General features: G+C 38.3%; 1 protein-coding gene across 4 annotated transcripts in view; it reads right to left on the bottom strand.

Moving 5' to 3' along the window:
• Positions 1-20,206, bottom strand: part of crlf1a (cytokine receptor-like factor 1a) — an 88,032-nt gene extending 67,826 nt beyond the window's left edge. For all 4 annotated transcript variants that reach the window (XM_030127571.1, XM_030127572.1, XM_030127568.1 and 1 more), the window contains exon 1: positions 19,788-20,206. In XM_030127571.1, coding sequence (XP_029983431.1) covers positions 19,788-19,860 — 73 coding nt within the window. In that variant the 5' untranslated portion in view covers positions 19,861-20,206. The remainder of the gene's footprint in view (positions 1-19,787) is intronic.
• Positions 20,207-22,740: the final 2,534 nt, after the last annotated feature.

Raw genomic sequence — 22,740 nt, 5'->3', positions numbered from 1 at the left:
ATGTTTTTGTGTTTTCTGTCCTTCTGTGTTTTTATAGTAGATTAAAGTGAAAAAATAATAGACAGATGAGATAGATGAAGTTGTGCTGAAAAAACAGATCCAAACATGGGTATAGTAAACATTTGTTTATATAGTATATAAAGGCCAAATCAAAAGGACTGAAAAATGGACAAAAATAGACTCAGACCACTAAGGGTTAATATTGGAATGTTTCTGACACAGAAGGGACATTGTGCCAGTTATTTTATTTGGTTTTTTTTGTTTGTTTGTTTTTTCAAAATACAACTTGGTTAAATTATTTCAGTGTGTGTATCAGTACTTTTTGAACATTTTGAGCACAATTTCAATAATACAACGATAATAATGATAACCGTGATAATTTTGGTCACAATAACTGTGATATGAAATTTTCCAATCGTTGCATCCCTAATCCCAGTTATTGGATTTTTATGGTCATGTAAACAGGCTCAGTGTCAATCAAATAAAGATGAATAAATTTACAGTTCATCAATGATTATTATTTACTAGAGAAGAAATGAGAAGAGGTTTATTTCCTCCGTACTGGGTTTTTTTTCTAAAATGCTGCCCACCTAAGTAGAGCCATCCCAGTGAAAACATGGAACGGACATGATTCCTATTAAGCAGCGAGTGAGTGAAAGCATCAGCACATTGTCAGAGCTTTCCAAACCTGAGCCTGAGGCCAAATCCACATGGATGCAGCTGCAGCCGCCGCCAATGAAAGCCCTGTGTGGTCCTTTATGGACGAGCTGCCTTTGAACACCTTAATGTGAGTGTAACTCCACACCCGCATTAATATTATGAGCTTTACACATGTGTGCGGAGCAGGACAAACAAACACAAACGCACAGGCTGGGGATTTTAGACACTAGATCTGAGTGAAATAAACAGGCCTGGGTTTAACACTTAATAATGCACTAATCCAGCTGAAGAACAACACACACTGTAAAAAAAACATCTGTAATTTAACAGAATTTTCACTGTTTATTTTACAGATTTTTCCAGTATTTTTAAGATACAGGAAAATATCAATGAAATGACAAGAACAGACTGTGATTTTACATGTCAAATGTAAAATAACATGAAAAAACTGTAACTGTGAATAACCACAAAATTTCCATTTTTTTTAAACAATTTTTTTTCTAAGAAAAATACAGTTAAAATACATTTCCAAATGTATCATAATTTCACAAATATTTCTTTTCTATTTATGAGATTAAACTGTTCATTTAAAGTTTAATGCTGTAAAAAGAATAATACAACGAGATAAAATTACTGACAATTAACGGTAACAGAAGTATTAGTTCTGTCAGTTGAACCAGACTTGTTTGTTAATTGACAAATATCTTGTGTAATTACAGGAGGTTTCACAACAAAAATGTTGAATAAATGCATTTTTGTGAATGTATAACATGTATAAGCACTGATAAACTGTCCAAATACAGTTTTTATCAGTGGATTGGACAACTGAGTCTCACTGAAAATTATTTATATATATATTTATAGGGAATTGGATAGTTTTAATACATGAAAATATTCTTTATTAAACATTAAAAAGTAAAAAAAAAAAAAAGCAAAATCTCATGTAAAGTCAGGGCAAAAAACTGCATTTTAATTATGGAAAATTACTGTATTTTTATGAGATGGTTATTTTCCCTTATTTTACAGTATTTTTGGGGGGCCCTGCTGCTGGAATATTACAGGTTATTTTATAGTTGTTTTTTTTTTACAGTGCATGTGAGTGTTTTTCTTGTTGAGGAGTGAACACTGGCCTTTGAACCAGGGTGTTAAAGCCCCGAACTTCAAACACTACAGTTAGAAACACAATTACTGCTGTTTATTGTCTCTTGGTGACATGAAGAGTGAAGGAAATGAGCTTGTAAAATATTATTTGTTTGGAGAAGCTGAAGCACTGTTTCAGGATGAGTCTGACCTGCTGGATGTGGGCGGAGCCTCTGACAACATTTAAACCACAGGCATGTTTTTACAAAAAGGACGAGAGGACATGAGAGTGCTGGACACATGTCAAAGCATCTCCAGCTCTCAGTGAAACTCTGTCTCTAAGGCTCCGGCTCCTGGATCTGATCTGTTACAAACAGTCTGAACAGCACTAATCTGACCCAGACCACTTTCATATGTGGTCCTAAATTTGATCCAGATCTGATATTTTCATTGTGACTTCAGTCTGAACATCCAGGTCGCATTTATTCAACCTTTACGTCATTGAAATGTGACAAACGTCCCTGTTGTTGGTCGGAGCAGAGGAAAACCATATTTCCTTCTGTAAACACAGTGTGTGTCTGCGTGGTCTGGTATTCCATCAGGACCTCTTTAGTGCATGGGGGTCTCTTCAGGACCTCTTTAGTGCATGTGGGTCACTTCAGGGTCACATTCAGTTCAGACTCAAAGCTAATAGAAGTCACATTTAATGTGGAATATGAACCAACACACAAATCAGATTAGTGCATTTAGACCTGCTGTGTGAACGTACGTAGTTTATGTGTGTCTTTATACAAAGTTTTATACAATTTTGTTGCCGACATGAAGTGATCTTGTCTTTTTATTTGGAAAAATGGCCAAATTTAGACTGAAAACTGCCTTTCTCTAATACTGAACCACCTCCAGTTTCCCACCACACAGTTCCTGTAAGATCCTATTCTGTCACCAGTGTTGCACTTTTGTAAGATAAGATAAGATAAGATAAGATAAGATAAGATAAGATAAGATAAGATAAGATAAGATAAGATAAGATAAAATAAGACACATATAGCATGTGTGAGGTAGTCTTTCTGATTCCACCTTTTCCTACCCATACTCGTACTTTCCTGTTGTCTGTCAAACAGATGGTTTATTTTCTACAGTGATCGCTTTGGTTTCACCAACACTTCCACAGATGATGAAATCTGTTCGCACATGGAGACATAAAGCCCTTATCAGTAAATCTGTGTTCACAACACTGTCATTCCCTTCACACCATACTTGATGAAGTGTTTGTTGGGTTACTAAAGGGCAATTTAGTCACCATTATAATGTTTCTTTTTTTTTTAAATTTTTCATGTACATATCATTAATTAAAGACATAAAAAAACAGTAAAGGTGCAGAGAGAGGCAGAACACCTACAAAGACTGGTTTTAAAACCTCCACCTTCAAAATACAACTGTTCAAGTTGTTGAGAATGTTCAAATTATTGTGTCTAGAGCTGAAACGATTAATTGATTAATCAACTCAAATCGATTAAAACAATTATTCCATTCCATTTTTCCTGAATGGAACCTTGGTTTCCTTCATGTGTCTGCTGTTAAACATTGGTTCCACTGTTATGTTTCACACGGATGCTTATTGTGACGCACATGAGTCCAGGCCCAACCCCAGTTGGATGTTGGTTCCATGTTCAGCTGGTCTCAGTTCGTCAGGTGGATCCAAATGGGTTTCAGACTGAGCTGACAGATTACAGGGTACAGATGGAACTGGACTGGACTGGACCAGTTTACATCTGGAACTGGACTGGACTGGACTGGACCAGTTTACATCTGGAACTGGACTGGACTGGACTGGACCAGTTTACATCTGGAACTGGACTGGACTGGACCAGTTTACATCTGGAACTGGACTGGACTGGACTTGACCAGTTTACATCTGGAACTGGACTGGACTTGACCAGTTTACATCTGGAACTGGACTGGACTAGACCAGTTTACATCTGGAACTGGACTGGACTGGACCAGTTTACATCTGTACACATTTATAGACAGACTGTAGACTAGTGGGATTGGGGTTATTTTTATTGATATCTATATTTTTTCTATATCCTTTTACTTTTATACTTTTTGTGGTTCTTTCAGTTGGTTCTGGAATAAAGGACATTATTTGTCATTTTCACACACGTCTGTTTCACATTTTTGCTATTTTTTTCATCTGTTCATATCATCGCTGAATTGAATCAAGGAAAATAATCGAAAGATAAATCCATTACATAAATTGTTGATAGCTGCAGCTCTAATCATGTTGATCACATAATTTTTACAAGATACAGATAAACTGCTTAATGACTGACTGATGATTTGTGTTTTCAATAAGTAGTGATGACTAATAATTAGAAGGAAAAAAAATAATGTCGGACTTCTATGAGATTAAAGTCATAAAATGTTTTAAATAAATCCTCAATAGTGCGATAAAAAGTAATATTTTATAAATCTTCAGCCTTAATCCTTGTTGATGACAGTTTCCAGTTCCAGCGAACGCAGCAAACGAAGCATCAACTTTTACTTCTGTTGGAGCGGGCGACTAATGCTAAAGTGCTGATGGTGGGCGGGGCTAATAGTCTCAGTATTTGGTGGGCGGGGCTAATAGGCTCAGTGTTTGGTGGGCGGGGCTAATAGGCTCAGTGTTTGGTGGGCGGGGCTAATAGGCTCAGTATTTGGTGGGCGGGGCTAATAGTCTCAGTATTTGGTGGGCGGGGCTAATAGGCTCAGTGTTTGGTGGGCGGGGCTAATAGGCTCAGTATTTGGTGGGCGGGGCTAATAGGCTCAGTATTTGGTGGGCGGGGCTAATAGTCTCAGTATTTGGTGGGCGGGGCTAATAGTCTCAGTATTTGGCCTTTGTGCATAAACCGCAAATGAAAGTAGAACCTGGTCTGATAGACCAGTGGGTACAACTGTATTCTGGTAATATTATGACTTTATTCTCATTAAATTATGGGTTTTATCTCGGTATTTTACGGCTTAATTCTCGTAGTGACAGTGTTTTAATTTTCTTCTGTGGTCCTAATTGGCCGTCGTCGGTTCCAGCTCCGCCTCTTCTGGTGGAAGTTGTTTGTTGGCGGTGCTCCCTCGGATAAAGGGTTCTTTTTAAAGTATTAATTTTGGTTTGAGTAAAAGCAGGAGTTGATTTGAAGCCTTTCTCTTGGTGCTGTCAGTCTTCAAAGGTCTGTGGGACACTGTTGTGTTTCTAAAGGCTGTTTACTCCTCACTCATCCGTGCAGCCTTTGCTTTTCCTGTGTCTGATCCACAATAGACGAACGTTCGGAGGGGCCGACGTGGACGAGCCGAGACGGACCAGTCACGCAACACTGAGTGACAATGAGCCGTGCAACACCATCTGAAAGGAGACGGCGGCGGATGTTCCCTTCCTGTTTTAGACAGATTTTCATGTCGTAAGAGAAAAGAGAGATTATCTTGTCCAAGTCCCATCAAAGTGGGACAGGCACAGACAGGAGGATTTGGACAAAGCTGTGGATAGAGCTGCAGAACCAGCCCCCAGTGTGTCAGACATACATGGACTGGGCTCAGAAAACAGGGTTCACACACATTTACAAAAGCCCAGTTCAAACACTTTAAGGCTCACTCTAATGTTTCCAGTCCAGCCTCTCATCACTGGAGTCAAACACAGGAAAACACACACTAAGCATTATTTTAGCACTTTTATCACAATGATGTTCATTGTATTATGAATAAACAGTGTTGGGCAAATTACTTTTAAAAAGTAATTAATTATAGTTATGAGTTACTTTCCCAAAAAAGTAATTGAATTAATAATGGAATTACTCCTTCATGAATGTAATTAGTTACCAGGGAAAGTAATTATTGTGTTACTTTTTTGAAAAACCTTCCAATATGTAAAAGGAAACTGATTTTTGAGCGTTTCATGGGCCAGCTATAGACTAGAACAGCAGACAGGTACTGAAGACCAGGACCGTGGTGAGGCTAGGGTCCACCAGGGCTTGGCTGGGGTCCACCAGGGTCCACCAGGGCCCGGCTGGGGTCCACCGGGACCCGGCTGGGGCCACCGGGGCCAGGCTGGGGCCCACCGGGGCCCGGCTTTTCCACCACAGAAGTGCATATCTGCATTTATAGAAGAAGATGCTCCTCCAGTTAATCCCACATCTGCACTTTTTTCAGTCCCTCCTCCCTGATAACTCCTCCCCTAAATTAGCTGATACCTCCTCCCCTAAATTAGCTGTGTTCAGGTGCCTGTGGTGTGCTGGGACAACTCAAACTCATAGATGTCATTAGTGGTTCAGGTGTGCGTCAGCGTGGACAGCTCAGACTCATGGACACACAGGTGAAGCATGAAGCCAGTGTGTGGAATGTGAATATCAGAAGGGCTCGTAAACGAACAGCTCACAACAAATCGGTTCTTATCGTTCACTGAACGTTCAAAAGACTCGACTCGTCCGTGAACGTCACACCTCTGGTGCCTGGCTGAGCGAGTCAGGACAGATAACAGCTGTTAGATATCAGTGCAGAGTAACACACCACATTTTACTGCCAGTAACAGTAATGGCGTTGGAACATTTCAAATAGTAATTAATTAGATTACCCATTACTGGAAAACAATAATAGCGTTAGAAACGCCATTATTTTTAACGCCGTTATTCCCAGCACTGTGTATAAACATCTAAAAGTGTGTTTCATAACAGCAAAAAGTTTAGAAATTAAAGGAGAACACAGAGTTTTATCCAAAAAAAGGGAAGACGCTTGGTGTTTTTCAGATCCCACTGGACCTGGAGTGGACCTGAGAACACCTGGAACTGACCGGAGGACACAAAGGTTTAATTTTAGAAATGTTTCACCTCTGGAAGGAGCTTTGGCTGGACAGCTAACCTGACAGAGTTAATATTAAAAATGAATAAATAAATCTCATCAGAGTTAGAATTACAAGCACTTTACAGACTTTGAAAACACAACATTGAAAATCAAGTATTTTCAAGGATTTCAAGCACCATATGAACCCTGAATAAAAGGGGATTTAGAAAAAACACCTTTTATCGTGTTAAAAAAAATTATATATTTTAATAATATAATTTTTTAACACGGTAATACGATAAAAGGTGTAAAAAAGGTATATATATATATATATATATATATATATATATATATATATATATATATATATATATATATATATACACACACACACACACACACATATATATAAATGACAACTACAAATTTGTTTCCTTGTAAATGTAAACATTTTCAGACCATTTTTATGTATTTACACTAAAACAATCATTTCTCAAAAAACATGAATAACCTGAATAAATATGAGCTTGAAATGTCTTAAGAAGTGTAATTGTACCAATATTCAGTCTGTTTTTACCTGTCTTGTGTATTTGTAGATCCACTGGGATCTGTACGATGTAATGAACATGTGGAAATAATAAACTGAGGCAGAACATTGATAAAATTGCACTTATTTTTCTTAAGAAATTTCCGTTTGTCCATGTTGTTCACACTGTTTAAAGGATAGTTCATAGATGTAAACATTTTCATCATGTCATTTTTGACCTTTTTGGCTCTAAAACAAACATTATTTATCTATTATTATGTTCATATTTTACTGGCCCCGCCCACTTGGGGTCAAACTTGCCCGAACTAAATGAGTTTGACGGCCCTGCTCTAAAGTCAGATTTGGTTCTGACTAAGGATGGAACCATAGGAAAAGTTCATGTCACGGTTATTGTGACCAAAATTATCTCGGTTATCATTATTATCGCGGTATTATTGAAATTGTGCTCAAAATGTTCAAAAAGTACTGATACTCACACTGAAATAATTTAACCAAGTTGTGTTTAAAAAAAAAAACTAATAAAATAATTGGCACAATGTCCCTTCTGTGTCAGAAACATTCACATATTAACCCTTAGTGGTCTGAGTCTATTCTGTCTGTTTTTCAGTCCTTCTGATTTGGCCTTTATATACTATAGAAACAAATGTTTACTATACCCATGTTTGGGATCTGGTTTTTCAGCACGACTTCATCTGTATCATCTGTCTATTATTTTTTTCAACTTAGCCTACTATAAAAACATAAAAGGACAAAAAACACAAAAAATATATAAAATCCGATTTGAAAAATGTATATAATTTATTGCATAAATAACACACAGATGTTTAACGAACCTTTTCAAAGACTTTAAAAGTGAATATCGGTTCCAAATATTAGGTATAGAAAATTAAAATTGTAATAAATTCAAACTATACTCAAATATTTGACATAAAAGCAGATCTGTACATAGGGTTTTTTCTGGAAAAGTGTGGTAATCAAACACAGTTATCATGAGAATTGGAATTTAAATGGTAAAACTAACCGTCTGCAATTTTACCGCAGTTTATCGTTATACCGGTAATCGTTACATCCCTAGTTCCAACACAAATATTTATTTATATGCTCCAAACTCGGTGGGATTATGAGCTCAAATACAGTGAACTGTACCTCAGCTCAGACCAAGAACCAAAGGATTCCAGGTCTGAAGAGGCACAGCGAGCACCGGGAAGCCCCGCCCATTATTACAGTGAATAAAAGACTAATGAGCAATTATTGCCTGTAATAAACAGTGTGTGTGTGTGTGGGTGGGTGGGGGGTGTCTGTGCTGAGCCCCTGGACCTGGGCCTGGACCTGGGCCTTCCTTTATTCAAACAGGACGAACTCCAGCAGATCCTCACCATAAAAACTAATCCACCACTTAACGGGGAAGCGCACACAACTGTGATTTATTTATGTTAGTGTGCATTAAGCTGCCGTTAACATTCTCCAAAACCCGACCCAATGATGTCACTGTTTCGTTGCGGTTTGTAAAGCCCCCACCCCACCCCCCCACCCCCATGCTCCTCCATGTGTTAAACAAATTATGGCCCAGAGTTGTTGAAATTCTGCCTCCAGGGAGCCGGGCCTTACCCCCCAGGGAATAAACCACAGAGTTCAGCAGAACTGCAGTGAGCACAGCTGTCAGAGCGGACCCAGACTGGACCAGAACCAGACCCAGAAAGGACCAGGACCAGAGCCAGAGAGGACCCAGACTAGACCCACAGAGTTCAGCAGAACTGCAGTGAGCACAGCTGTCAGAGCGGACCCAGACTGGACCAGAACCAGACCCAGAAAGGACCAGGACCAGACCCAGAGAGGACCCAGAGCAGACCCAGACCAGGACCAGATCCACAGAGTTCAGCAGAACTGCAGTGAGCACAGCTGTCAGAGCGGACCCAGACTGGACCAGAACCAGACCCAGAAAGGACCAGGACCAGACCCAGAGAGGACCCAGAGCAGACCCACAGAGTTCAGCAGAACTGCAGTGAGCACAGCTGTCAGAGCGGACCCAGACTGGACCAGAACCAGACCCAGAAAGGACCAGGACCAGACCCAGAGAGGACCCAGACCAGACCCAGACCAGGACCAGATCCACAGAGTTCAGCAGAACTGCAGTGAGCACAGCTGTCAGAGCGGACCCAGACTGGACCAGAACCAGACCCAGAAAGGACCAGGACCAGACCCAGAGAGGACCCAGAGCAGACCCAGACCAGGACCAGACCCACAGAGTTCAGCAGAACAGCAGTGAGCACAGCTGTCAGAGCGGCACCACAGACTGGACCCAGACTGGACCAGGACCAGACCCAGAAAGGACCAGGACCAGACCCAGAGAGGACCCAGACCAGACCCACAGAGTTCAGCAGAACTGCAGTGAGCACAGCTGTCAGAGTGGACCCAGACTGGACCAGAACCAGACCCAGAAAGGACCAGGACCAGACCCAGAGAGGACCCAGACCAGGACCAGACCCAGAGAGGACCCAGAGCAGACCCAGACCAGGACCAGACCCACAGAGTTCAGCAGAACAGCAGTGAGCACAGCTGTCAGAGCGGCACCACAGACTGGACCCAGACCGGACCAGGACCAGACCCAGACCAGTCCGGTTTCTGCAAATTTGAGGGATTTCCAGTCCAAAACTGGGTATTTTGAAAATCATGACCTTGACTTTGACCTTTCAAGGTCATTGAAGGTCAACATAATTGGTACCAAATGAAAGACCATATGTGACTTCCTGTAAGTCGATAATACAAAGTTCGTCCATGTCTGTTTGAGTTTTCACCACAGAAGCAGTTTAGTGAATATGTAAATTACACTGTAAAAAAATCTGTAATTTAACAGAATTTTCACTGTTTATTTTACAGATTTTTCTGGTATTTTCAAGATACAGGAAAATATCAGTGAAGTGACAAAAATAGACTGTGATTTTACATGTCAAATGGAAAATAACATGAAAAAAAAATGTAACTGAATAACCAAAAAATTTAAATTTTTTAAGATTTTTTTTCTTTTTTCACAGAAAAGTACAGTTCAAATACATTTGCAAATGTATCATAATTTTGCAAATATTTCTTTTCTATTTATGAGATTAAACTGTGCATTTAAAGTTTAATACTGTAAAAAGAATAATACGAGATAAAATTACTGACAATTAACCGTTAAAGTAGTATTAGTTCTGTCAGTTGAACCAGACTTGTTTGTTAATTGACAAATATCTTGTGTAATTACAGGAGGTTTCACAACAAAAATGTTGAATAAATGTATTTTTCTGAATGTATAACATGTATAAGCACTGATAAACTGTCCAAATACAGTTTTTATCAGTGGATTGGACAACTGAGTCTCACTGAAAATTATATATATATATATATATACATATATATATATATATATATATATATACATATATATATATATATATATATAGGGAATTGGATTGTTTTAATAGCTGAAAATATTCTTTATTAAACATTAAAAAGTTAAAAAAAAAAAAAAAAAAAAAGCAAAATCTCATGTAAAGTTAGGGCAAAAAATTGTATTTTAATTATGGAAAATTACCGTATTTTTATGAGATGGTTATTTTCTGTCATTTAACAGTATTTTTCCGGCGCCCCTGCTTGCCGGAATAATACTGTTTATTTATGTTGGGTTTTTGTTTTGTTTGTTTTTTTTACAGTGTAGGTGCTTGAGCCCTGGTCACTTTAAATGAAAATAATTTAAGGTAATGGACAGAATGGAGAATTGAATTTCCAGTAATTTGGCATTAGTTTGAAATTGCTACAACGAACAGAAGGGAAGTTATTAACGATAATCAAATTTTACATGTTACCATAGAAACCAGAAGTCATCCAACCTATAGTTTGTAAATGTGTCGTACGTGAAGGGACTAGAACACAAATGTTACTGTTACATGTTGGTTTGATCAGATGAATATTGGTGATATTAGAGCCATTTGAAATGTCAGATAACGGAGTTTACCCCCCCCCCCCCATATTTACGCTGGGGCGCTAATGAGGGCATGACCTTTATGACATCATAATGCATTCCATCCGATGCAGAACGGAAAAATCCACAATTTGGTTTGGTTTGAAGTGGATATGATGATTTGAATGAAAGTTATGGTGAAATATCTAGAGCTGCAACCGATTAATCGATTAGGTGCTTGAAGTCAATACAAAAAGTCCCGATTCGATTAATCGACTCAAATTGATTGAAAGGAAATATTCTATTGCAGTTTTCCTGAATTGAAGCTTCTTTGTGCATCACAATAAGCGTCCGTGTGAAACACAACAGTGGAACCAATGTTTAACAGCAGAGAAATGAAGGAAACAAAGCTTTGATTCAGGAGAACTGTGGCTGAAGGATTTTTTTTGGATCACTTTGAGTCGATTAATTGGTTGCAGCTCTAGAAATATTCATGTTTGAACTTTGGCCAAATATTGGAAAAAACTAATCAGGTCAACTAGAGAATACGAACAAACATTAGGACATGGTTTGGAATAAATAATGATAGAAATGTGACTGATAGAGCACAGACAGATACACAGACAGACCAGTATGTTTGCCCTCCAGCAAACAGGAATGACAAACAATAACATCATATTACAGTGAAAAGATTATTAACATAAAGAGTAACTAAGCAATACAAACTGATTAGAGAAGGTGGGGGGGGGTGAAAGTGAGAAAGAGATAGAGAGAGAGAGAGAGAGAGAAAGTGAGAGCTAACAATAATAATAATAATAATAATAATAATAATAATAATGATCACAACAACAACACAGTCATATATAGTAATAATGCTCCAAATGTTGTCCGTGGTCTAATGTGAAAAAGTACAAAGACTTTATGAAAACCTTTCCATTCACAAACTGTCCTGTTACAATAAAATGTGAATAACCTGAACAAATATGAGAAACCTGACATTTCAAAAAGAAAATAAGCACAATTTGAACAATATTCTGCCTGTTACTAAATGTGTTCTGTGTTTGTAGACAAACTGTGGTCTGGAGGTGGAGTTACTAATGAGCTGTGACACAATATTATGGAAACTGCATTTACTTTTATATTTTGGCTAAAATTTCCATAGGGGGTCAAATGAGTGTCCATTTTTGTCAAAAAAAAGTTGTAAGAGATGCATAGAAGTGTGTGTAAATAATGCTAACACATCTGTGCACAGACTACTGATATTCTCTGACAGTGGAAGCTCTATTTTCATAAATATTGGATTTGGAATAGCACGTGTATGTGAAAACTTTTGCTGGTGGACGGACGTGACATTACCCATGATGCTCTGGTCAGTCCCAGTACTTTATTAGGAATAAACTTCTAGACTTCCTATTGCTAATTGTGCTCTTCTTCATAAATGTTGGTATTGTGGATCTAAAACAATCCCAGCTGACACAAAACCACTAAATGTGTCAGTGGACGGATGTGACATGGTTGTTGTGGATCCCATCATACTGATGCTCTGCAGCCATGTCAGCGTTTACACTAATGATCCCTGTGCAAAAACTAGGAGCACTATTATTTATTGGATAGTTTAGCATCAGACTGAAAAGGAAAGAACAATCTAGAATTGTTCTTTGTGTCTAAAAATGCTTCTTATTGTAAAAGTGTTGATGTAAACAGTGCTGTGTGCCATTCTTCATGTATGTATTGGTGGAACAGAAGCAGGATGGATCAGCACCATACTCCAGACTGAACCTGTACAAATAAAACATGTGATATGGAGGAGAGAATCTGGGAAGAAAAACTGGGGAATCCAAAAGAAGAGAAGATTTGTTTTTCAGCTCAGTTCAGTTCAAATAGAACTTGTCCATTTGTGACATGAAAATATAGCATTAATTGTGCTGAAATGGTTGATTTTGGAGCTGAAAACATAGTTCATATGAGCATCAACATGTTGAACAGAACTGAAATCCTGTCCATTTGAACAACTGTCATTTACCAACACAAAATTCCTTTGGATTCACTTACATTGATTTCTTATGCACAAAGACAGAAATAAGACCTCTAAGCACATTTTAGCCGATTTACATTTACACTTTTTTCCAAAGGGACTTAAAGGGGAAAACATATTTGAGGGTGAACATGGATGTTCAGGTTATTCACATTTTCATAAAGTAATGTAACTTTCAGACTAAAACAAAGAGAAAATTGTGGATTATTTACAGGTTCTGCTGCCTGTTATTGTCCTGGTCCGGCCCACTTCAGCTCATATTGGACTGAATGTGGAACCTGAACTAAAGTGAGTTTGACTTATTGGTTTTACTTATTCTCCATTCCAGCCCTGGTGTCCTTTTAATGCATGGATGTCCGAGTCATTTCAGTTCAGGGACACATTCAGCCCAATGATCTCAAGTGGGCAGGAATAAAATAATAATAATAACAATAATAAAATAACATAACTTATAATCAAGGTCAACTCCAAACCTGTCTCTGTATTTTAGGGTGAAAAACTAAAATTACATTATGGAAAATATGAACTATTTAATCTATAAACCATCCTTAAAAAAATGTGAATATCATGAACAACCTGAAATTTCTTGACAAAAATAAGTGCAATTTGAACAATATTATGCCTCATCTTTTTATCCAACTAACAGATCCCAGTGGATCTAAAAAAGCACAGAACATTTAGTAACAGGCAGAACATTTTTCAAACTGTACTGAAGTCTGTTAAAACATTTCAGGTTGTTCATATTTGTTCAGGTTAGTCACATTTTTTTGTGAAAGGAAAGTTTGTAAATGCAAATATTTTCATAAAATGTTTTTTTGACACTAAAACAGTATATCTAGGTTACACTGCAAAAAAGGCCTGAACAAAACTAAGACAACTAAACTCATTATTGGGTTTACCCTTCAAAGCCTCAGCCTAAAATGACCCGCCTGGACTTTTTCTCTTATTCTGATTATAAAAAGGTTAGAAAATATGCTGTGAGTCATTTTGCTCATTTTTCCAGAGCCCTTTTTTTCCAGATCTTGCCAAATCTAGTCATCATTTACAATTTACTGCATGTTCTAATTCTGCTGAAACAGCTTCTTCTTCTCCGGCTTCTACAGACGTGAGTCCAATTAGCCTAATGAGCCAATAAAACCTGGAAAGTGCAACATCTCAGGTTTCACAAACTTTAACTCTTTCACAAACAGTAAAAGAGTTAAAACCATCCAACATGCGTGTGCACAGTGTGTCAGCGATGACGCGTCAGGTTTTAAAGAGTTAAAATAGCTTACACTGTAAAAAAAAAAAAAAAAAAAGTACAAAAAAAAAAACTGTAACATTCCGGCAGCAGGGGTGCCGAAAAAATACTGTTAAATAACAGAAAATAACCATCTCATAAAAACACGGTAATTTTCCATAATTAAAATACAGTTTTTTGGGGGGGACTTTTTAATGTTTAATAAAGAATATTTACATGTATTAAAACAATCAAATTACCTATAAATGTATATATAAATAATTTTCAATGAAACTCAGTTGTCCAATCCACTGATAAAAATTGTATTTGGACAGTTTATCAGTGCTTATACATGTTATACATTCACAAAAATACATTTAGTCAACATTTTTGTTGTGAAACCTCCTGTAATTACACAAGATATTTGTCAATTAATAAACAAGTCTGGTTCAACTGACAGAACAAATACTTCTTCTACGGTTAATTGTCAGTAATTTTATTTCGTTTTATTATTGTTTTTACAGTATTAAACTTTAAATTAACAGTTTAATCTCATAAATAGAAAAGAAATATTTATGATACATATGATACATTTGATGATACATTTATTTATGATACATTTGCAAATGTATTTTAACTGTATTTTTCTGTGAGAAAAAATTCTTTTAAAAAATGGAAATTTTATGGTTATTCACAGTTACAGTTTTTTCATGTTATTTTACATTTGATATGTAAAATCAGTCTTTTTTTGTAATTTCATTGATATTTTCCTGTATCTTAAAAATACTGGAAAAATCTGTAAAATAAACAGTCAAAATTCTGTTAAATTATAGATTTATTTTTTTTACAGTGTATTTCAAGTCAAATTATCTGTCAGTGCAGTAAGAAAATTACACTTATCAAGTTTTACTAAAACAAGAAAATATTATCTAAGGATTATAGAATGATACAGTTCTTATTTTAAACAGAATATACTGGTTTTAAGTCTTCATAGTAAGTTTAATTTTTTCTATAGTCATATGCAGATGTACTGACCCCATACATATGTATTTATAGGTAAAGCTGTCTAATCCAGTCCAAATGTGTTCCTGTGTCCTCCATACTCATCCACCGACAGTGGAGCTGGTTTGATTAGAAATATTGTTTAACCTCCTCAGACCCAGGAAATGTCACCAAAGTACCAGCTGTTTTTGTTTTTTATTCAATCAGTGCATATATTGGAAACATCATGATGCAACAGTTTTTTCAGATGGAGTTTCTAAAATTTTATGGAATGTCCTTTGTGGTGGACAGTTTTCTTTCTTTTTTTTGTATAAAGTTGTGAAACTCTTGTCCATAAATGTGGACAGAAAACCCATAGCTGGGTCTGAGGAGGTTAAATTATTTGTGATATCTCAGTGGAAAAGACTTGAAACAAGTCAAATAATCTGAACAAGGTTAAGTCTGAATAAGAAAATAAAGCTAAAAAATGATCCTTCATGTGAAACCCTATACTTAGGAGATATTTCATGTGAGGACTGGACTCTGAAAGATAAAAAACTGTTGTTAACGCTTTTGGCAGCGAGTAAAAAGACTATCACTAGAAAATGGTTAAAGCCTGAAGCACCCACAACAGAAGAATGGATCGACATCGAACAGGACGTTTACATTCTGGAGAAGTGGACATTTTGTTTTAAGGGTCAAAAATAATCTTTTTTCACTATTTGGTCAAAATGGACAAACTATGTTAAATTTGTAATGCATGTGAAATGAGCACATCGGTGATGTGAATACTTGTATATGTGAAACATTTGTGTTTAGATTAATGTAAACATACACACCTTAAAGTGTCTCATCTTATTGATGAAGTAGTGGGGCAAGCCCTCTCCTCCAGCCCACTTTTCTGTCTTTCTTTATTTTATTTTATTTGTCCTATTTATGACAAAAAACCTTGGATAAGCATTTTTCCATTTGACGTGTAGAAATTGAATTGTGCCCGTAAGGGAAGTTTTGTAACATGTGCTTTTCCAAATAAACAAAGAATTAAAAAAAAAAAAAAAAAGAAAAAAGATCTTTCAGATAAATATTCCACATTGTAGTCCGTTTATCTCAGTCAGATATTTCTGTTTTCCAGTGTGTGCAGTTAGTCTTTCCCTGGTCCGACCCCCCCCTTCCAGACTGACCTAATGCCTAATGCTTGAACTAAAATGTCTTCAGTGTCATTTCTGTATTTTACAAACTCATCCCAGGGCCCAGACCAAGGTTATTATCGTTAACGAAAACTAACGAAATGACAAAAACTACAATTGTAAAAACATTTTTGTTGACTGAAATAAATAAAAACTATAATTAAAAGAAAAAAAACGATAACTAACTGAAACTGTATTGTGTGTTTACAAAACTAACTAAAACGGATAAAAATTATGGATAAAATTCCTTTCATTTTTGTCTTTGTCAGTGTTGGATTGATATGAAATCAATTTATTTTCCTCGAGCATTTTTCTGTGCTGTCTCCATACGACACTTTTTGCTCCGTCACTTGTGTTCACTTGTGGTTTCCAGTCGTCTTCTGGTCCCCACTCTACCTGGAAACATGGAGACTAAAGCAGCAGAGTCCTGTCTGGGATTGATTTGAATAGGAGCACAGAGAAGAAGAGAAAAGAGACCACTGAACTACCACTAAGCATTTAGAACAGGGCTGTCAAACTCATGTTAGTTCAGTTCCACATTCTGCCTAATCTGATCTAAAGTGGGCCAGACCAGCAAAATAATATAAATAATAGGATAAGAACTTTTGAGTGAAAAAAGTAAAACTCCATGATGAAAATGTTTACATCTACAAATTGTACTTAAACATAACATGAACAAATATGAGCAACCTGAAAATTCTTAAGTAAAATAAGTGCAATGTTAAAAATATTACACCTTAGTTCATTATTTCTCCATATGCATCACAACTTACAGACCACAGTGGATCTACAAATTACAAGACAATCCAGGCTCTTTTCATGGGTCGTTCCACGTTGGTGGAACGCTCTACCAAGTGCTACAAGAACAGAGTCATCCCTGCCTATCTTCAAGAAGCTCCTGAAGACCCAGCTCTTCCGAGAGCACCTCCTGTCCTAGCACTTTCAAACATTCCATTTTAAATATTCTAATAAGGTTTTTCCCAGGATTATCACAGATTCTTCCAGGATTATCTCTGGACCTGCTGCGGTGGTCCGGCCTCTTCCCTGCCCTCATCATCATCACTCACTCATCCTCAACCGCCTCCATGTGTCTCCCCCTACTCCCCCCTTCTCCCCCTCTCCCCCAGTCGCTATCTCTATCGCTCTCTCTTTTTCCCCTTCTCTACTCTCTCTCTTTAACCCCAGCTGGTCCTGTCAGTCGTCCATCCTCCAGGAGTCTGGGTCTGCTCCAGGTTTCTGCTGTTAAAGGTACTTTTTCCCTCCACTGTCACCAGTCACAAGTGTTTGCTCCTGGAGGATTCTGTTGGGTTTCTGTAAATTGACTTAGAGTCTGGTTAGAGTAGAGGTAGAGTTGGTCAAACTCTATATATAAAATGTCAAGAGATAACTTTTTTGTGATCTGGCGCTATATAAATAAAATTTGATTGATTGAGTGATTTAATTGGTTTTCCCCTGTAAGTCGCTTTGGAAAAAAGCATCTGCCAAATGCATAAACATAAACATACAAATACACAAAACATTAAATTACAGAAAGAATATTATTAAACTTCCACATACTTCTCTTAAGAGATTTCAGGTTATACACTTTTTTTTTTTTTTTTATCAAAGGCTAGTCTGTAAATCTAAACATTTGTGTAATTTTACTTTTTTTTTTTACACTAAAACAAAGAAGAAAAAATTGCAGTTTTCATTTTTTATAGGTTATTATGGTAGTATTTTACTGGTTTGATCATTTTTAGATATAATTGACCTAAAATGATATTAACATCCTTGATTGTTAATATCGTCATTGTAATTTTTGCATTTCACAAATTCATCCCAGGGACCAGATTGAACCCTTTTGGCGGGGCCAGATTTGGCCCCTGGTCCACATGTTTGACACCAGTGATTAAGAAAAAAACAAAAACTAATAAAAAGGATCAAACCTGCTCCAAAAACCAATTAAAACTAACTGAATTACAAAAAAAAAAATTCAAAACTGAATAAAACTAAACTAGAATGAAAAATCCAAAACTGTTAGAACCTTGGCCCAGACCGGACCCTTCACCGGGGGCCAAGGTTTTGGTCTGTGGACCCTATGTTTGACCCCCCTGTGTGACTGTGATGCTGTTGTAGATAGGGATGTAACGATTACTGGTATAAGGATAAACAGCGGTAAAATCACAGACAGTTAGTATTACCGTTTAAATTCTAATTCTCATGAGAACTGTGTTTGATTAGCGCACTTTTAGGGGAAAAACCCTGCGTAAAGATCTGCTTTAATGTCAAATATTTAAGTATAGTTTTAATTTATTACAATTTTGATTTTCTATACCTAATATTTGGAACAAATATTCACTTTTAAAGTCCTTGAAAAGGTTCATTAAACATCTGTGTGTTATTTATGTAATAAATTATATACATATTTCAAATCGGATTTTATATATATTTTGTGTGTTTTCTGTCCTTTTGTGTTTTTATAGCAGGTTAAAGTGAACAAGTAATAGACAGATGATATAAATGAAGTTGTGCTGAAAAAACAGATCCAAACATGGGTATAGTAAACATTTGTTTCTATAGTATATAAAGGCCAAATCAAAAGGACTGAAAAACAGACAGAATAGACTCAGACCACTAAGGGTTAATATGTGAATGTTTCTGACACAGAAGGAACATTGTGCCAATTATTTTATTTATTTATTTTTTATTTAATTTTATTTTTATACAACTTGGTTAAATTATTTCAGTGTGTGTATCAGTACTTTTTGAACATTTTGAGCACAATTTCAACAATATCGTGATAATAATGAGAACTGTGGTAATTTTGGTCACAATAACCGTGATATGAACTTTTCATATGGTTCCATCCTTAGTTGTGCAGTTGTGTGTGTGTGTGTGTGTGTATGTGTGTGTGTGTGTGTGTGTGTGTGTGTGTGTGTGTGTGTGTGTGTGTGTGTGCTGGGTCCGTCTGTCCTGTTCTTGGTGTTGGTTCAGATGTTCCACCAGAGCAGGGGAATGTCCCACTGTTTACATTCACAGCTCTGGGTGACACCACCAGCATTCTGAGCCCAGCACGGGTACGGAGCAGAGGCAGCCACGGCCCGGCTCCAACCCCCCACACCCCCACCACGGCCCGGCTCCAACCCCCCACACCCCCACCACGGCCCGGCTCCAACCCCCCACACCCCCACCACGGCCCGGCTCCAACCCCCCACCCCCCCACCACGGCCCGGCTCCAACCCCCCACACCCCCACCACGGCCCGGCTCCAACCCCCCACACCCCCACACACCCCCAGACCCTTCCCTTTACCAGTCCGCGGCTTTTACGCATCGACTTACGGATCCGTGTGGAACTTACGTGTGGACAGGGACAGGACACCGGGGATCTGCAGCACCGGGACCAGCCACAGGAGATCCAGCACGGCTCGCATTTTTCTGCTGCTGCTGCTGCTGGTGGTTGTTGTTTGTTTGTTTGTTTGTTTTTCCTCGTGTTGTTATGATGTCGTTGATCCTGGGTTGGAGTGGAATTACGCACAGCAGTTGGACAGACTGAAAAACAACTGAGTCTGGAGCTGAAAAGGAAAATGCTCCTGGTTTTCTGAACAAGACAACTGTGAGCAGAGGAAAAGGGAGGCAGAGGGAAAAGAGTCAGCCCAGAGGCACGACGAACTCCGAAAAGAGCCAAAAAAGAGGACAGAGTGGGAGTAGTGCGTCCTGCTGCGGTCTGTCTGTAGGTCTGTGGTTCTGTCTGTAGGTCTGTCTGTAGGTCTGTCTGTAGGTCTGTCTGTCTGTCTGTCTGTCTGCGTAAAGCTGCACACACTGGCTCATGCTGTCCAAGCCCCTCCTCCTCTCTCTCTCTCTCTCTCTCTCTCTCTCTCTCTCTCTCTCTTCCCACACACTCCAGTCACTTCCCCTCTTCCTTTTCTTTACTCTTTTTTTATCTCTCCTCCTTCACTGATGGGTGGGACAGTCACAGCCTTCACTTTCACTGGAACACACACTGGCTCTGCATGGGTCCACCCACCAGGTCCCACTGTCCACTGTCCACACTGTCCACTGTCCACACTTTCCACTGTCCACTGTCCACACTGTCCACTATCTACTGTCCACACTTTCCACTGTCCACACTGTCCACACTTTCCACTGTCCACACTTTCCACTGTCCACACTGTCCACATTGTCCACTGTCCACTGTCCACACTGTCCACTGTCCACACTTTCCACTGTCCACACTGTCCACTATCTACTGTCCACACTTTCCACTGTCCACACTGTCCACACTTTCCACTGTCCACACTTTCCACTGTCCACACTGTCCACATTGTCCACTGTCCACTGTCCACACTGTCCACTGTCCACACTTTCCACTGTCCACTGTCCACACTGTCCACTATCTACTGTCCACACTTTCCACTGTCCACACTTTCCACTGTCCACACTGTCCACTGTCCACACTGTCCACACTTTCCACTGTCCACACTGTCCACATTGTCCACTGTCCACTGTCCACACTGTCCGCTGTCCACTGTCCACACTGTCCACACTGTCCACAGTAAATGTGGGAGCCAACATCTCCAGTCCTAAAAGTATGTTTGGTCCTCTGTCTTTCAGGGCCCACACTCACTCATGTGTCCATGTGCATTCTGGATCAGATCTACAAAGACACTAAACAGTGAAGAACAGGCAGAAAACAGTTCAAATTGTGCTGAATTTTCTTCAGACATTTCAGGTTGTTCATATTTGTTCAGGTTATTCACATTTTATTGTGACAGGATAGTTTGTAAATATAAATATTTTCATAATTTAATGTTATTTTTTGCACTAAAACAAAGACAAATACATGTAGTTGTCATTATTTATCGGTATAATGTAATTTTTTTTTTCACGTCAAACTGAGAAGAAAATGTGTTATTATTCGACTGTAGATCCTATTGGTGTGTATGTGGAACCCAAACTAAAATGAGTTCCACAGCTTTGACTAACCCCAACAACATTGTACCAGTGGTTCAGTTCTAACTGTTATTGACAGAGATATCAATATCATATCAATACTTCTTAGTTCAGATTTAAAATAACTTAGATTTTTTTTTGTTTAAATAATACAAATAAACTCACCCAGACTGCTCCCTGAGGCAATATTTGTCCAAATAAAAACAGGAAATCTCCAATTCTATCCAACTCTGACCATACAGTTCCTGTTTTTAGTCCAACAAACACGTTGGTTCCACAGATGAACATGTGACCAGTATCAGTGGGTCCATGAGCCCGTTTCCACCAGACATCTGAGAACATTCAAGTCCAAAATGTCCAAACTGGTCCAAACTGGTCTAAACTGGTCCAAACTGGTCCAAACTGTCCAAACTGGTCCAAACTGGTCTAAACTGGCCCAAACTGGTCCAAACTGTCAAAACTGGTCTAAACTGGCCCAAACTGGTCCAAACTGTCCAAACTGGTCCAAACTGGTCTAAACTGGTCAAAACTGTCCAAACTGGTCCAAAACACAGCCATGTGTGTCCTCCATGTGTCTTTTCCAGTCCAGTCCGTGTCCATTGTCCAAACCTAAACTCTTTGTCTAGTCTAGTGACAGATCACCATGGTAACAGATTGGTTTGGTGTCCGTCCAGAAAGTGAGTCCAGTGTGCTCCAACCATCAAACATTAGTTCCACCTGATACATGCTCTAACATGAAGAACAAAAAAAGGTCATGTCTACTGCCACAGTACTGTGGCACCAAATATGGGTTTGTCTGTGACCACAGAGTCAATCACAGATCCTGTTCCATGAACTCCTTCTCCTCTTGTTTCCACAGTACTGTGTTCATATATGGAGTATACTACCACAGTACTGTGCTCATATATGGAGTATACATGACCACCGTACTGTGCTCATATATGGAGTATACTACCACAGTACTGTGCTCATATATGGAGTATACATGACCACCGTACTGTGCTCATATATGGAGTATACATGACCACCGTACTGTGCTCATATATGGAGTATACATGACCACCGTACTGTGCTCATATATGGAGTATACATGACCACCGTACTGTGCTCATATATGGAGTATACTACCACAGTACTGTGCTCATATATGGAGTATACATGACCACCGTACTGTGCTCATATATGGAGTATACTACCACAGTACTGTGCTCATATATGGAGTATACATGACCACAGTACTGTGCTCATATATGGAGTATACATGACCACAGTACTGTGCTCATATATCGAGTATACATGACCACCTTACTGTGCTCATATATGAAGTATACTACCACAGTACTGTGCTCATATATAGAGTA

This window comes from Sphaeramia orbicularis, chromosome 22 (assembly GCF_902148855.1).
Source record: "Sphaeramia orbicularis chromosome 22, fSphaOr1.1, whole genome shotgun sequence".
NCBI lineage: Eukaryota > Metazoa > Chordata > Actinopteri > Kurtiformes > Apogonidae > Sphaeramia > Sphaeramia orbicularis.
The sequence above is the reverse complement of the archived record's forward strand: the minus strand, read 5'-3'. Positions and strand labels throughout refer to the sequence as shown.